At 43.5% G+C, this 16,061-nt stretch overlaps 1 protein-coding gene across 8 annotated transcripts in view; it reads right to left on the minus strand.

Annotated features, from left to right (window-relative positions):
* The window catches only part of LOC138807677 (dedicator of cytokinesis protein 3-like), a 187,051-nt gene extending 171,692 nt beyond the window's left edge, over nt 1–15,359 (minus strand). For 7 of the 8 annotated variants that reach the window (XM_069993455.1, XM_069993453.1, XM_069993456.1 and 4 more), the window contains exon 1: nt 15,267–15,352. In XM_069993455.1, the coding sequence (XP_069849556.1) occupies nt 15,267–15,303 (37 nt within the window). In that variant the 5' untranslated portion in view covers nt 15,304–15,352. Of the gene's footprint in view, nt 1–15,266 lie in introns of all 8 variants that reach the window. The other variant, XM_069993454.1, reaches the window with a different exon arrangement.
* Nucleotides 15,360–16,061: the final 702 nt, after the last annotated feature.

The following is a 16,061-nucleotide window of genomic DNA, read 5'->3' on the forward strand; positions in this document are numbered from 1 at the left end:
TAGCACTGATTGTTTTTGTTTTTTTTGTTTTCTTTTGTTTTTCATCAGTTGTAGGACATGAACTCTGGGCCTGGGCACTAGCCCTTGTTTTAGTTATTTTTAAGACAGGGTCTTGCGTTTTCCTCAGACCAGGATCTTGCTGACTATGCCTTCCTCATAACTGGGACAATAAATAGGCATACATCACCATGTTCAACTTATAGTTTGAGATGAGGCCTCAACTAACTTTTTGTCCAGGTTGGGCTCAAACTGCAATCCTCCTGATCTCTGGCTGCCTCCTTGGTAGCTGGGACTACAGGCATGAACTTCCCATGTTCATGGATCAGAATTCATAATGAAAAAAATGGCAATACTACTGAAAGCAAGCTAGATTTAATGCAATCCTTATAAAAATTTCAATGTCATTTTTCACAAAAATAGAAAATCAATCATAAAATACATATGAAAGCAAAAAATACTTTGTTTGTTTTGTTTTGCAAATTCTGGGGCTTGAACTCAGGGCCTGGACACTGTCCCTGAGCTTCTTTTTGCTCAAAGATAACACTCTACCACTTGAGTCACAGCACCACTTCTGGCTTTTTCTGTTTATGTGGTACTGAAGAATTGAACCTAGGGCTTTATGCATGCTAGGCAAGTACTCTACCACTAAACCAGGAGGTTGAGATCTGAGGCTCACAGTTCAAAGCCAGCCAAAGAAAGCCCGTGAAACTTCAAGACCATGACATGGCAAGTAGACAACAAAAGAAAAACCAGAAGATTGGGCGTCATCAAAACATACAATTATTACACATCTAGACTTCCAAGAAAGTAAAAAGATAACCAACGGAATGGAAAATTTTTATTTTATTTTATTTTTTGGGGGGTCTGGTTGTGGGCCTGAACTCTGAGCCTGGGCGCTGCCCCTCAGCTCTTCAGCTCAAGGCTAGCGCTCTACCACTTGAGCCACAACGCCACTTCCGGCTTTTGGTTTTTTTTGCTTATGAGTGCTGAGGAATCGAACCCAGTGCATGCAAGGCAAGCACTTTACCACTGAGCCACCTTCCCAGCCCTGGAAAAATTTTTAAATTACCTGATAGGAGATTAATATCCAGGAAAGATTAAGTACTCCTATAAATCAACAAAAAAATGAAGAAATTGAAAAATGGGCTAAGGACATGAACAAACATTTGTCCAAGTAAGATACACTAGGGGCTGGGAAGGTGGCTCAGTGGTAGAGTGCTTGCCTTGCATGCCTAAGGCCCTGGGTTCGAATCCTCAGCACCACATAAGCAAAAAGAAAAAACCCAGAAGTGGCACTGTGGCTCAAGTGGTAGAGTGCTAGCCTTGAACTGAAGAGCTGAGGGACAGCGTCCAGGCCCAGAGTTCAGGCCCCACGACCGGATCCAAAAAAAAAAAAGTAAGATACACTAAAGTGAAGCATACCTCAAGTGGTAGAGAACCAACCTGAAATGAAAAAGCTAAGTGACAACACCCAGGCCATAAGTTCAAGCACTGACATCAAAACACAATTTAAAGAATAAAAGAGCAGGCTAGGAATGTGGCTTAGTAGAAAAATGCTTGCCTAGGATCTCACACAAACAGAAAAAGCCAGAAGTGGAGCTGTGGCTCAAGTGGTAGAGACTAGCCTTGAACAAAAGAAGAAAAGAAGCTCAGGGACAGTGCCCAGGCCCTGAGTTCAAGCCTCAGGACTGGCCAAAAAAAAAAAAAAAGAAAGAAAGAAAAAGAAAAGAAAAAAAGAACAAATATACTACTGGCAAATAAGCATATAAAATATGATCTATACCACTAATTAGTGAAATAAAACTCAAAATTATAATGACAATAATGATGATCTCACACTAAAATACTTGTTAGCAAAATAGTAGAAGAAATTAAGCATAGATTAGGATAAAGAGAAAAAGGGGGGCTGGGAATGGGGCTCAGTGGTAGAGTGCCTGCCGAACATGCATGAAGCCCTGGGTTCAATTCCTTAGTACCACATAAACAGAAAATGCCGGAAGTAGTACTGTGTGGTTCATGTGATAGAGCATTAGCCTTGAGCACAGAGAGGCTCAGGGACAGAGCCCAGGCCTCGAGTTCAAGCCCCAGGACCAGCCAAAAAAAAAAAAAAGAGAGAGAAAAGGAACTCTCATATACAGCTGATGGAAAAGTAAAATGATGCATCTGTCATGGAAAACAGAAAATTTTTTCAAAAATTTAAAAATGGAATTACCATACGACTTCAGTAACTCTGATCCTAAGTATATTCCCAAGGGAAGTGAAAATTTGAACTCACGTGTGCATACCAATGGTCACGGCAGCTTTACTCACAGTGGATCACAGATGAATGGATAAATTAATATTCCTTATACACATACAACAGATTATTATTTAATCACAAAAGGAATGGAATTCTGATATTCTACTACATGTAGATGAAACTTGAAAAATCTCATGTTAAATGAAATAACTACTCGAAAAAGGACAAACTTTGAATCTGCTTATGTGAAGTATATAGAAGAGTCAAATTCAAAGTAGAGGCAGGGTGCCGGTGGCTCACACCTGTAATGCTAGCTACTCAGGAGGCTGTGATCTGAGGATCGCAGTTCAAAGCCAGCCTGGGCAGGAAAGACCGTGAGATTCCTATCTCAAATAAACCACGAGAAAACCAGAAGTGGCGCTGTGGCTCAAGTGGTAGAGCGCTCACCTCAAGCTGAAGAGCTGAGGGACAGCACCCAAGCCTCACGACTGACCTAAAAAAAAATTCAAAATAGAGTAGCGTGCAATTACTAGGGGCTAGAGAGAGAGAGGAAAGGAGAAATGGGCAGTTATTGTTTAATGAATAAAGAGCAATGCTCCCTATTCACCACTAGGATGAAAATTCTAGAAATAAAAGTAACAATTATAAACATTTTGAATTCACTTGACATTACTGAACTAAGCACACAAAATGCACAAACTACAAATGCACATGCACGCTCTCTCTCTCTCTCTCTCTCTATATATATATATATGTGGAAATATATCTATATCTGTATCTATAGATAGATACACACAACCATACAAAACCAAAAAATATAACTAAAGTTATAGCTAAGGGGTAGAGCACTTCACTAACAAGCAAGAGGTACTGGGTTCAATTCCCAGAATGGGATGAATTGTATTAAAAAATTAAATAAAAAATAGTAAGGTGTAGCCGGGCACTGGTGGCTCACGCCTGTAATCCTAGCTACTCAGGAGGCTGAGATCTGAGGATCGCGGTTCAAAGCCAGCCCGGGCAAGAAAGACCCTGAGACTCCTATCTCCAATAAATCACCAGAAAACCGGAAGTGGCGCTGTAGCTCAAGTGGTAGAGCGCTCGCCTTGAGCTGAAGAGCTGAGGGACAGCGCCCAGGCCCAGAGTTCAAGACCCACAACCGACAAAAAAAAAAAAAAATAGTAAGGTGTAAAGTAACCAATTAAAACAAATCACTACTCTATATAAATACAGAAATGTGCTACGGTCTCTGTTCTTCTTGCTGCTGTTTTATGCAGGTCCTGGGGTTTGCACTCAAGGTCTGCACAATGTCCCTTAGCTTTTTTTGTTCAATGGCAGCACTCTACCACTTAAGCCATAGGTCCATTTCCAGCTTTTTGGTGGTTAATTGGAAATAAAAGTTTCAGAGACTTTTCTGCCCAGGTTGGCTTTGAACCATGATCCTCAGATTTCAGCTTCCTGAATATCTAGGAATACAGACACGAGTTATCAATGCCCAACTGTGAGTTTCTGAAAAACAAATAAACAAAAATGACTGTTGCCAGGTGCATACCTATAGTTATAGTATTCAAAAGACCAGAGCAGGAGGTTTTCAGGGTTTTTTGTAACTAGAAAAATAATAAATAAGTAAATGAGTGTTTTGTGGGACAACTATGGTATAATTACCTACCATCATATACAACACCTACTATTTCAATTTGTTTAAACATTGAATTTTCTTCTTTTCCAAAAGTTCCTTCTGAGAGTGCCTGCCTAATACATTTGATGTCTTGAGTTCAAACCCAGTACTGGCCAAAAAAAAAAAGGTTCTTTCCATTTGTTTTTATTGTTGTTTTATTTTCTTATCAATCATGGGTCCTGAATTCTGGGCCTGGATGCTGTCCCTCAGCTCTTCAGCTCAAGGTGAGCACTCTACCACTTGAGCCACAGTACCACTTCTGGTTTTCTGGTGGTTCATTGGAGATAAGAGTCTCATGGACTTTCCTATCAGGGCTGGCTTTGAACCATGATCCTCAGATCTCAGCCTCCTGAGTAGCTAGGATGACAGGCGGGAGCCACTAGTGCCACCTACAGACACCCAGCTAATTAACCCACCCATTTAATAATGCTCCGAGAAACCCTACATGCCTTTTTCCATTCATATACCAAAAAGCAAAATAAAACCTCCTCTCCTCCTTTGACTTTCTTTTTAACAGAAAGTTATAAGCCCTTCCAACTGTCACACCTACATGTACTCAACTCAGGAAGGGCAACTGATTGACTCATGTAGTTGTAATCCCTCTGTAACTGCATCACCTCTATAACAATAAACTAATAAAAATTTAAAAAATTTAAAAAGAAGGACAACTGCCTTGGTGCACACACCAAATTTTTATCTGGCACTTCTACAGGGTAAAGATAGGCATGGTCTATAGGGTCCCACCTTGACCATGAGTAAAAGTATCACTATTAAGTCTATTACAAAGGAAATGAATTGAAAGAAAACATAAAGAGGGAGGGAAGTGAGAAGAAAGGAAAGGGGAAAAATACAAACGGAAGGGAAAAGAGCCACTTTAGTTTTCCATTTGATTACTCAGTTAAGTAACTGACCAAGTTCAATTCAGGTCTAACTTGAAAATATAGGCTAGAGAAAAAAGCACACAGCAATGGGTGGCTGATAAATTGGAAAAGGATGATATTCCAAGTAGTTACAGAGAAAAAGAAATGTACATAGAAAGAAAAACAAAACTACCACTTCAAGTCAGTGGTAGTGAGTCAGAGTCCCACATATCTGCCCCTCACTCCCACAATTCCCTAGGAGCATCACAGCCAGATGAGAAAACAAGGGAATTACTAATTAGAATTATTTCCCTATTGGAGCCGGGCGCAGGTGGCTCACGCCTGTAATCCTAGCTATTCAGGAGGCTGAGATCTGAGGATCGTGGTTCAAAGCCAGCCCGGGCAGGAAAGTCCATGAAACTCTTATTTCCAATAAACGACCAGAAAACCGGAAGTGGCGCTATAGCTCAGGTGGTAGAGCAGGGACATTACTCAGGCCCAGAGTTCAAGGTTCACGACCGACAAAAAAAAAAAAAAATTTATTTCTGAGGCCCTGTGTTTGATTCCTCAGCACCATATAAGCAGAAAAAGTCAGAAGTGGTGCTGTGGCTCAAATGGTAGAGCACTAGCCGTGAGCTGAAGAGCTGAGGGACAGAGCCCAGGCCGAGTTCAGGCCCCACGACCAACAGGAAAAAAAAAGAAAGAAAGAATTATTTCCCTATGGACTTCAGTGAGGAAAAAATAAGTATCACATCATATCACTTATTTATATTAGTAATGCCAACACATAAGAAAGTTCAGAAAAATGACTGAGGCAGAAGATGTGGAATCAATTAAGCCCCTTTTCTTTTGTAATGCTTCAGGATGTATTTTTCTCAGTGGTCGGTCATGGGGCTTGAACTCTCGGCCTGGGCACTTCCCTGGGTTCTTCAGCTCAAGGCCAGTACTCTACCACTTGAGCCATAGTGCCGCTTCCATGCAATTCTTGAATATGCAAATTTGTGGAGGAAATATGTAATGTCCAATGCTGACAAAAATACAGAAAACAAGCATCCTCACTGTTAAGAGTAAATTAGACTCAGCCAGAAAACCACTCAGACATCCAGGTAGGAAGAGCAAAGGAAAGGTTTATTGGCAGAAAGGGGACCTGCAAGACCCCTTCTCACAAGGTGAGAGGAAGTCAGAAGTGCCGGCTATCAGCTCAGGTGACCTGTTATAACCTCCAGGATTTGGGGGATCCCATTGCCTTATATAGTCATAGCCATCCCAATGGGGTGCTCTCTCAGGGAAAGAGGGAAGGAGTTGATCATTTGCTGCCTTTACTGCATGGGCCTAGTATTGCCTAGGGAAAGAGCATGTTAAGCCAGGAGGGAGGAGGCTTGTAGGCTAACATTCACACTCCTGAAGGACAACTTGCCAAAAGCCATCTCATACAACCAACTGCTCAAAAATAGGAAGTCAGCAGATGAGGCTGAAAACTCAAATTTGAATCATAACACTAAAGCTAGACACAGAGTAAAGACTTAATGAAAGCTAGCTAGTCCAACTAGTCATAACTCTGGAGTATTAAACCACATTGTCTCTAAGAGCCCTTAGAACTCTGAAATTTCATAAATTAGAAAAGGGCTATGATCCAAGTTATTTATATGTAAACAAAGGACATAATTAATTTATAACAATGTACAAGAAGACATTAATTGTATTCACTAATAAAAAGAATAATGTTCTAATTCATTTATCTAACAAGCGAGTGGGCTACTTCAAAAAGTGGTGAGAGTTACTATGCCTAGATATATATATATGGGAACAGGTCAAATTCACATCTGTTGGAAGTATACAACTAAATCTTTAAAGTTCTGTGTTTATTAGGCTTTAATTTTTCTTTCAGTGTTGGTTCTCACTCATCAGTGAGAACTCCTGAGTGTTTTTGAAGGGAAAGAGAGACACAGATGGAATCAAGAGGTTGAGAATTTATCCCACTGTAGATAAACAGAAAAACAGGAAGCTTCTGAATGACATTTCCCAACATAGTCATTATTTTTACCAAAGTGTCCTAATGTGTGACATTAACAAACCAAAAGCAAGTATCGGAGCCACAGGTAAAATAATATGGTGATGCATTTTATGAATTTTAAAAATTAAAAAGGCTTCCAGATCCTCCTGTATATGCAAAATGTTTACAAAATTTTACTTCTACATACAAAAGTTGTCAAGAGGGGGTATGTAAGAGACTTGAGAGCATAATCATAATCATAAACATGTTTATTCATAAAATAAAAGCATAATTTGGAAATTAAACCCTGAAACAACCTACTCACTGGTGCTCATACATGGGGAATAATTTCTGATCATTCTTATAATCAAGTATTAAGAAACAAAAATTCAATAGAAAGATTCAAAATGCAAACTATGAGAAATTAAAATTCAGGGTTGGGATGTGATAAAGTGCTGGTCTAGCACACTTAAGGCCTAGGATTTGATCACCAGCACTGTAAAAATTAAATTAAATTTGGCACCAAGGTAACAAAAGGTTAGGAATATAAGGTACTTTCAGTTTCAATGACCATCCTTTTCAAACCACCATGCTTTAGACCATACGCTTTTGAATGTGTCTAAAAAGCTCAAAAGAAAATGGTACAACGTTTCTAACTTGTTGTAATGACTCTAAAACATATTCTTACACTGAAAGGCAAAGTGATCGGTCAATCTAAAGTCCAAGTATATGGTTCACAAATACGTGGTTCCAAAGAGACTACAAAACTGCAAAGGGATAACACCAAGGCCCTGACAGGGGAGGGAAGGTAGGAAGGTGGGAAAGAAGGGAGGGAGGGAGAGAAGGAGAAAGGGAGGGAGGGAGGGAGGGAAGGAGGGAGAGAGGGAGGGAGGGCAGCAAATACTAAGGACACATATAGCTCAAGTACTTAATTCATTTTTCCCATAATGCTATCCAAATTCTGCTAAAGACAAGCCAGATGCCTTGCAATAAACCTACATTTTTTTCACTTTATTATTAAACACATTCACATTTAGCCTGCTTTGGAGGAGGCATACTTTTAAAAATTAAGGGCAGGAAAAACACTAGACAGATCACATAATGATTTAAAGACCAATAACAGGGCTGGGATGTAGCTCAGTGGCAAAGCGCTTGCCTAGCAAGTGCAACATCCTGGGTTTGATCCCCAGTACCAAAAAAAAAAGAAAAGACAAAAAAAAAAAAAAAAAAGACCAATAACAAATGGAACTGACTGAGAACCCCGCCTTATCAACTGCTCTGGGAAATGTATGCATGAGATTCTGAAATTTTCACCTTTGAAATTTGCTTTTTTTTTAATTGTGTGATTTCACTTAGTCAAAAATACATGTAATAAACTCATGAATAATGAAGACTTGCTGTGTTGTTTTGTCTTTTTTTTGGCAGTACTGGGATTTGAACTCAGGTCTTTACACTTGGCTAGGCAAATGCTCTCTACCACTGAGCTATCTTCCCAGCCCCCTCAGGCCTTTTAGAATGAGTTTTTTCCAGATAGGATCTCATGGTTTTTGCCCTAGCCATCCTCAGACCATGATCCTCCTGCTACCTACATTTCCCATACAACTGCCATTACAGGATTGTGCCAACCTTGCCAGGCCCATGAATGTTGCTACCAGTTAAATTTTCAATTAACATGTGAAACTAGACGTGGTAGCTGACACATACTTGTATTCCCAGGTACTCAAGAGGCTAGGATGGGATTATTGCTTGAGCCCAGGAGTTCAAGACCAGCCTGAGTAACACATACAGACCATTCTTTTTCTTTTTTTTTTTTTTGGGTCCGGTCATGGGGCCTGAACTCTGGGTCTGGGCACTGTCCCTCAGCTCTTCAGTTCTTCAGCTCAAGGCTAGCGTTCTACCAATAGAGCCACAGTGCCACTTCCGGCTTTTTTCTTTTTGCTTATGTGGTGCTGAGGATTCGAACCCAGGGCCTCATGCATGCAAGGCAAGCGCTCTACCACTGAGCCACCTTCCCAGCCCATCTATACTCATTACCCATGTAAATCATAACATTTGGAAGGAGAAATATCCAGCCATCTTAGTAAATGTCCAATATGGAAATAAAATTCCTTAAATATGTCTATCTGGTTTAAACCGAAAACCTAGATAGTAGGCATCAACTTTCAGGCCAGACATACAATGCTGACAAATACCATTTAGAGGCAACATAGCATCATATAACAAACTATGTCTTGCCGGGCGCTGGTGGCTCACGCCTGTAATCCTAGCTACTCAGGAGGCTGAGATCTGAGGATCGTGGTTCAAAGCCAACCCGGGCAGTAGAGACCGTGAGACTCCTATCTCCAATAAAACCACCAGAAAACCGGAAGTGGCGCTGTAGCTCAAGTGGTAGAGCGCTCGCCTTGAGCTGAAGAGCTAAGGGACAACGCCCAGGCCCAGAGTTCAAGCCCCACGACCGACAAAAAAAAAAAAAAAACTATGTCTTGGGAAGATGGCTCAGTGGTAAAATGCTTGCCTTGCATGCATGAGCCCCTGGGTTCGATTCCTCAGCACCACATAAGCAGAAAAAGCCAGAAGTGGAGCTGTGGCTCAAGTGGTAGAGTGCTAGCCTTGAGCTAAAGAGCTGAGGGACAGCACCCAGGCCCAGAGTTCAAGCCCCACGACTGACAATAAATAAATAAGTAAATAAAAAATCTATGTCTTAGAATCCTTATGCCCTGGATTCAAGTTTCAACTAAGCACTTACTAGGTTAGTACCTTAGATCATTCCCTCTACTTCTGGTGTAATGTTCAAGTAGAATTCTGAATATGCTCAATCCCTATAAACACAAGACCCACGATCATAAAAGATCTAGTACATCCTTGGTTTTTAGAACAAAATAAAGTCCTGGACCTATCATACCTTCTCAACCACAAGTGAATGTCTTTACCTCAAAGAGAACTGCTCACCCTCTAGCAGGGGGGGGGGGGTGTGTGTGTGTGTGTGTGTGTGTGTGTGTGTGTGTGTGTGTGTGTGTGTGTGTGTGTGTGTGTGTGTGTGTGTGTGTGTGTGTGTGTGTGTGTGTGTGTGTGTGTGTGTGTGTGTGTGTGTGTGTGTGTGTGTGTGTGTGTGTGTGTGTGTGTGTGTGTGTGTGTGTGTGTGTAAATAGCGGTAACTGGTGCCAGTGGCTCACGCCTGTCATCCTACCTACTCAGGAGGCTGAGATCTGAAGATCACAGTTCAAAGTCTGCCTGGGCAGGAAAGTTCATGAGACTCTGATCTCCAACAAACCACCAGAAAACCAGACGTGGTGCTGTGGCTCAAAGTAGTACAGCACTAGCCTTAGCAAAAAAAACACACAGGGACAGCAGGCAGACCTTGAGTTTAAGCCCCATAACCAACACACACACACACACACACACACACACACACACACACACACACACACACACACACACACACACACACACACACACACACACACACACACACACACACACACCAGGCAGGCCTTGAGTTTAAGCCCCATAACCAACACACACACACACACACACACACACACACACACACACACACACACACACAAAGTGCTTCATAATTCTAGCTACTCAGGAGTAGGGTAAAGGTTCAAAGCAAGCCTGAGCAAAAACTGGGTACTCTATCTCCAGTTAAATCAGCAAAGGAGTCAGGCTGGAAGAAGCAAAACATCAGCCATGAGCAAGCAAGCTGAATGGGAACACAAGGACCTGAGTTCAAACTCTAGTACCAGCAAAAAGAAGAAAAAGAGGAAGAGAAACTGGAGGAGCATAGTGGTTCATGCCTGTAATCCCAGTAAATTGGGAGGTGGAAATTGAGAGGATCAAAGCTCAAGATCAGCCTGGGCAAAAAGTATGCAAGACCCAATCTCAACAAACAAACTGGCCATGGTGGTTATGTGCTATGGTCCCAAAGATAAGGGAGGCATATATATGAAGGAGGACTTCAGTCTAAGATAGGCTTCAAGCAAAACCCCATCTGGGGGCTGGGAAGGTGGCTCAGTGGTAGAGTGCTTGCCTTGCATGCCTGAGACCCTGGGTTCGATTCCTCAGCACCACATAAGCAAAAAGAAAAAAGCTAGTAGTGGTGCTGTGGCTCAACTGGTAGAGCGCTAGTCTTGAGCTGAAGAGCTGAGGGACAGCGCCCAGGCCCAGAGTTCAGGCCCCACGACCAGACCCAAAAAAAAAAAATCTGAAAAGTAACTGAAACAATAAAGGTTGGGGGTGTAGTACAGTGCTTGCCTAACAAGTGCAAGGCTCTGAGAGCAAACCTTAATGAATAATAACTGTACTGAACCATTAAAATATCTGCATCATGGCAACAGTGGAAAAAACAAGATGGGTCTTCTGAAGCAGTTTCCACATTGAAGAAGTCAAAGTAAAGCATATACACACAAATTTTTGCTGCTTATCTATTCTAGGAATTTAATGGTTTTGTATTTGTTGTGGCTAGTTACTGCTATTGATGTTAAGAGTTATTGTTTTGGTTTTCAGTTTTTAAGGTAGTTTTGGAACAATCAGTGTAAAGGAAAACAGGAGTTTCACAAAAATAACTATTTTTCTCATCAGAGCAGGAAGCTTCTTGGAAAGGTTAAAAAAAAAAAAATAGGATGCAGAACTTTCCAAGCAATCATGGCAACAGAATGCGAAGTAGAAATTGTTTAACAGAGAAAGAGACATGAAGAGCAAAAACCTGGACTAATGTGCTCAGTCAACAACTGCTCCTTACAGAAAGAGAACAGTACAGTGTTAACACAAAACATAGCCCACTGCCAAGAGAAAACATTAAGAGGAATAGACAATTCTTAAATGACAAGAAAGAACTAGCAACCTCTGAGATCCATTTTCTTCATCTGTAGAATACAAATATAACATTAGGGCTCTATAGAAGGTAACAGAAGTGAGAGACTCCAACCAGCCCATCACTGATCCTCAGGGAAAAAAAAAAAAAAAATCAATGGCTCTCCCTACCTCTCAATTTTACAGAATATTACAATGAAAGGGAGGGAAGCTCAGTATCACCTAAAATGAATAAACCAAATGATTTTGAGAAAGCTGAGATCTGAGAATCAAGGTTTGAAGCCAGCCCAGGCAGAAAATTCCCGGTGAGGCTCTTATCGCCAATGAAACACTCAAAAACAGGGAGTGGCACTGTGGCTCAAAGTAGTAGAGCTCTAGCCTTGAGCAAAAAGAGCTCAGAGACAACACACCCAAGCCCAGAATTCAAGCCCCACAACCGACAAAAAAGTACAGCCTGGCCGGGCGCTGGTGGCTCACGCCTGTTATCCTAGCTACTCAGGAGGCTGAGATCTGAGGATCGCGGTTCAAAGCCAGCCCGGGCAGGAGAGACCGTGAGACTCCTATCTCGAATAAACCACCAGAAAACCGGAAGTGGCGCTGTAGCTCAAGTGGTAGAGCGCTCGCCTTGAGCTGAAGAGCTGAGGGACAGTGCCCAGGCCCAGAGTTCAAGCCCCACAGCCGACAAAAAAAAAAAGTACAGCCTGGAGGCATGGTTCAAGTGGTAGAGTGCCAGACAATGAGCAAAAACAAGTATCGAGGAGTTCAAGTCCTGAACTCAAACCAAAAAAATAAAATGAAAGACAGCAAGATATTATCATGTCAAAAGCCAAGTACAGTGAAATAGCTTCAGTGGAAACGCCTTGCAATGCTACAACATCAGAACAAAAAGAAGGTCCGCCTCACATTTCTTCAAATTGCTGGAAAGTATGCACCTAATCTCCCCCGCCCCGTGGAATTTTAGGTTAGCAAGCTCAAAAAGAAATGTGTGTTCCACCCCTTGTACGACTAATATATGCTAATTTAAAAAAAAAAAAAAAGCTTCACACACGCACACAAAAAATCTGTGCTCCAAATTAGTCATAAAAATCAAAACTGATCTCAAAACTTATTTTCTCACAGGAACGATGATAACAGTTAAATTTTCAAGCTAGCCCTCACAGCAATTAAACAACTAAATACCTACCATTCTTAACTGATTTTTTTTTCTCAATCTAAGTACAATCTAGAAGCAACTTTATAGATTGATCTGAATTTTATGAAAAAGCCTACGGCAATAGTGCTCAATTGCCTATGGGGGGAAAAAAAAGAAAAAGGAAAATACGTGTCCTGAGATTCAAACAATTTACACAAAAACTTTTAAACTATAACTGAGGAAGGAACAGTCAATGACAGCTGTGAGTTGCCTTAACAGAAAAACACACAACTGCAGTAAGAGTAATTATCAATGAGGGAACAGATGAGACAGTATGAAAGGAAATGTACTCATTACCTGACGCATGCAAATGTAACCCCTCTATATATCACCTCTATACTAACAATAAATTCTTTAAAAAAAAAAAAAAAAAAAGAGTAACTCTCAGAATTCAGAATAACTGACTTGCTTAAGAAGCTTTAAGTCCCCTATCCTGTGCCCCTCCAACAGGAAATTGTTCTGAAGCTAAGCACACAGCCCTAGGAATACTTCCATCCAGCCCTAATGAATCACACACCAAATCCTAGTGCTTTGGGACTCACGTATACCTACATCTATTGCCTCACATCACCTCCATCTCAGAATTAACACACCTAGTTTGTTCTTAATACTCTCAGTACTGTGAGGGAAAGAAGAAATTCACATTTATGAAGTACTTGCTGTGCTCTCCCTTGATTTTTACAACTGTGTAAGATAGGAAAGCATCATCCCCAATTTACACATTAAGAAAACGATGCTAAGTAATTTGCCCACAGCACCTGTAAAGAGAAGCCATCCCTCTGAACTCTACTCACTAACTACAGTAGTTGCTCCCCAGCCTCAAGGAAAGAAGTGAATTAGGTACCACTGGACAGCTGACCACTTTCCCATCCATCATTTGTTATTCTAGTTCAGCAGTTCTGACAGCAAGTCATGGAGAACATAACCCATGGACTAATCATTTGATATTATTGATTTGGCATTCAAGGAATGCTCTTTAAAAAAAAAAAAAAAGAGGGGGGGATAATAATGTCCCTAGAGGTGAATCTGAGCTGTTGACATCATTTCCAAACTCCTTTTCAGAGACTCTTAAGACTTCATTTTTCACTTGCCATCTCAGTGTGGCTAATTTTAATTTCAAAAAGGTACCTTGCAAAACAAGGTTTTTCTCCTAGCATAGAAGACCTGTCTGCATGTCCTTGAATTTCAATAAATTCAATTTTACCCAATAATCTGCATAACTTCCAAAACAATTGTTAGCACTGCAGTAAAAAAAAAAGTTCTATCATAATGAACTGTGAACTAAATCTTGACTCAACTGTAGCAAAAATGGCAACAAAATCTATGTTTAGACAGATTCTCTACCTAAAATTTTCCATTACAAGCTTGGAAAGGAAAAAGAGAAAACCTATAGACTCAACATTTTAAATGTTTCTTAATTGAACATGATGATAGGTAATTATCAATAATGCAGTCGAGCCAAAAATCTATCATGTAATTGCCACCAAATACTAATATTGTAAAACACTCCTTTTAAATTTAGAGAAAAACAAGATTAAAAGAATGATCTAGCTTCTGGAGTTTCCCTTCACCCTCAAGAGAAGATTCCAAGAGGGATAAGGCTCCCACACGAAAACAAGGTTGTTTTGTTTTTGTTTCTTGAAAACAAAACAAAAACACAACCACGTCTACAAGACACACCAAGCCCTGGCAACCCCGTGCAGCAATGCTTCCCATGCTAAGGTGTAATTTCAAATACGGAAGGTGAAACAAAAATCAAAACGGATCCAACCATCTGCGCCCCGATGTCTGCAAAAATTTTGAACTGGGGGGGGGGGGGGATGGGGGGATGTAAAAAAAAAAAAAGAAAAAGAAATGATGTCAACGGCTTGGTTTTGGGTGTTTGGGTTGGTGGTGGTGGTTGTTTTTCTGGTAAGATTCCAGGAGGCAGATAAAACAGCTTAACCTCGAGGCTCCATCAACTCAGGTGCAGGAACTTCTCTTTTTTTTTTTTCCTTTTTTTAATCCAATCGATGCTAGAAATTGCAAATGCTCAAGGTTTAGCTATATATATATATATTTTTTTTTCTTTTGGATCAACTGTCTCTCCCCCTCCCCCAGCCCCCACCCCTTCCCCAGCAACGCATCACCACCCGCACCAGAAAAATCTCTCCAGCAACTACCGGGGAGGTTGGGGGGGGGTAAACCTTACCCTCCTTTCCCCCCCCCCCCATCTTCCCCCCTCTCCCGCGCCCGCGGGGCCCCGCACCTGCCGAGGCCGCGGCCACCAGCGCCCCCTACCGCCTGCCCAGCCCCGAGGGACCCGCCGCCCACCCGCCCGCGCCCCGCCGCCCCGCACCCGCCCCGCGCCCCGCCTGCGGGCAGGAGACCGGAGACATCACCGCAGCAGCCCCGAACGAGGCGGAGCCTCCATGGAGCCCCCACCCCCCACACACACCCCGAGGGCGCCCCCGCCCACCCCGAGCCCGACCGCGACCAGGCCCCGCACCGACCTACGCCGTACTTCTCCTCCTCGGTGCGGGTCCACATGGCCGGGCCGGGCGCGGCCCCGCGGGCGCGGAGGCCGGGAGACAGCGCGGCGGAGACGGCCGCGGGCCCGGCGGCGGCGGCGGCGCCCCGCGAGGCGCGGCGAGGCCGGTCAGGCGGCGCGGGGCCGCGGGCGGCGCATCCCCCGCAGGCCGCCCGGGACGCCACGGCCGCGTCCGCGCCCCGCACGGCTCTCTCCGGAGAGGACGCCGGCGACCTTCGGGGGTTTCGGTGCTTGTCGTCGCAATCCTTTTTTTTTTTCCCCTTGGCGACGTTGCACGACGGTTCGCCACTTGTCTCTTGCCGCTGCGTTCCTTGCGGGGGTTTCCCCGCGCCGCCGCCGCCGCCGCCGCGCCTCGGCTCGCCTCAGCGGGCTCGCGGGACGCCCGCGCATGCGCGGCTCTCCAGCGCGCGCCGGCGGCGGCGTGGGGAGGGGGTCGGGGGAGGAGCGAGGAGCTCGCCAGGCCCGGGCTCGCGGGACGCCCGCGCATGCGTGGTTCTCCGGCGCGCGCGCGCGCGCGAGGCGGCAGTGGGGAATCAGGAGGGAAGGAGAGCTGGGAGCTCGCTTGGCCCGGGCTCGCGAGCCCGCGCGCCGCAGCCCCGCGCCCGTGTGCGCGCGCCCCCGGCGGAGGGAAACCTGCGGCAGACGACGAGTCTGACTGCCCCGGAGGCTGAGAAGGACCGGACGGAGAACCGCGGGCTCAAGGCGAGACAGGGGTCGTCCCCGCCACCGCCCCAACCCAGGACCCGGCACCTCTGTC

Source organism: Dipodomys merriami, unplaced genomic scaffold (genome assembly GCF_024711535.1).
Source record: "Dipodomys merriami isolate MVZ:Mamm:240054 unplaced genomic scaffold, mDipMer1.0.p SCAF_427, whole genome shotgun sequence".
Taxonomy (NCBI): Eukaryota; Metazoa; Chordata; class Mammalia; order Rodentia; family Heteromyidae; genus Dipodomys; species Dipodomys merriami.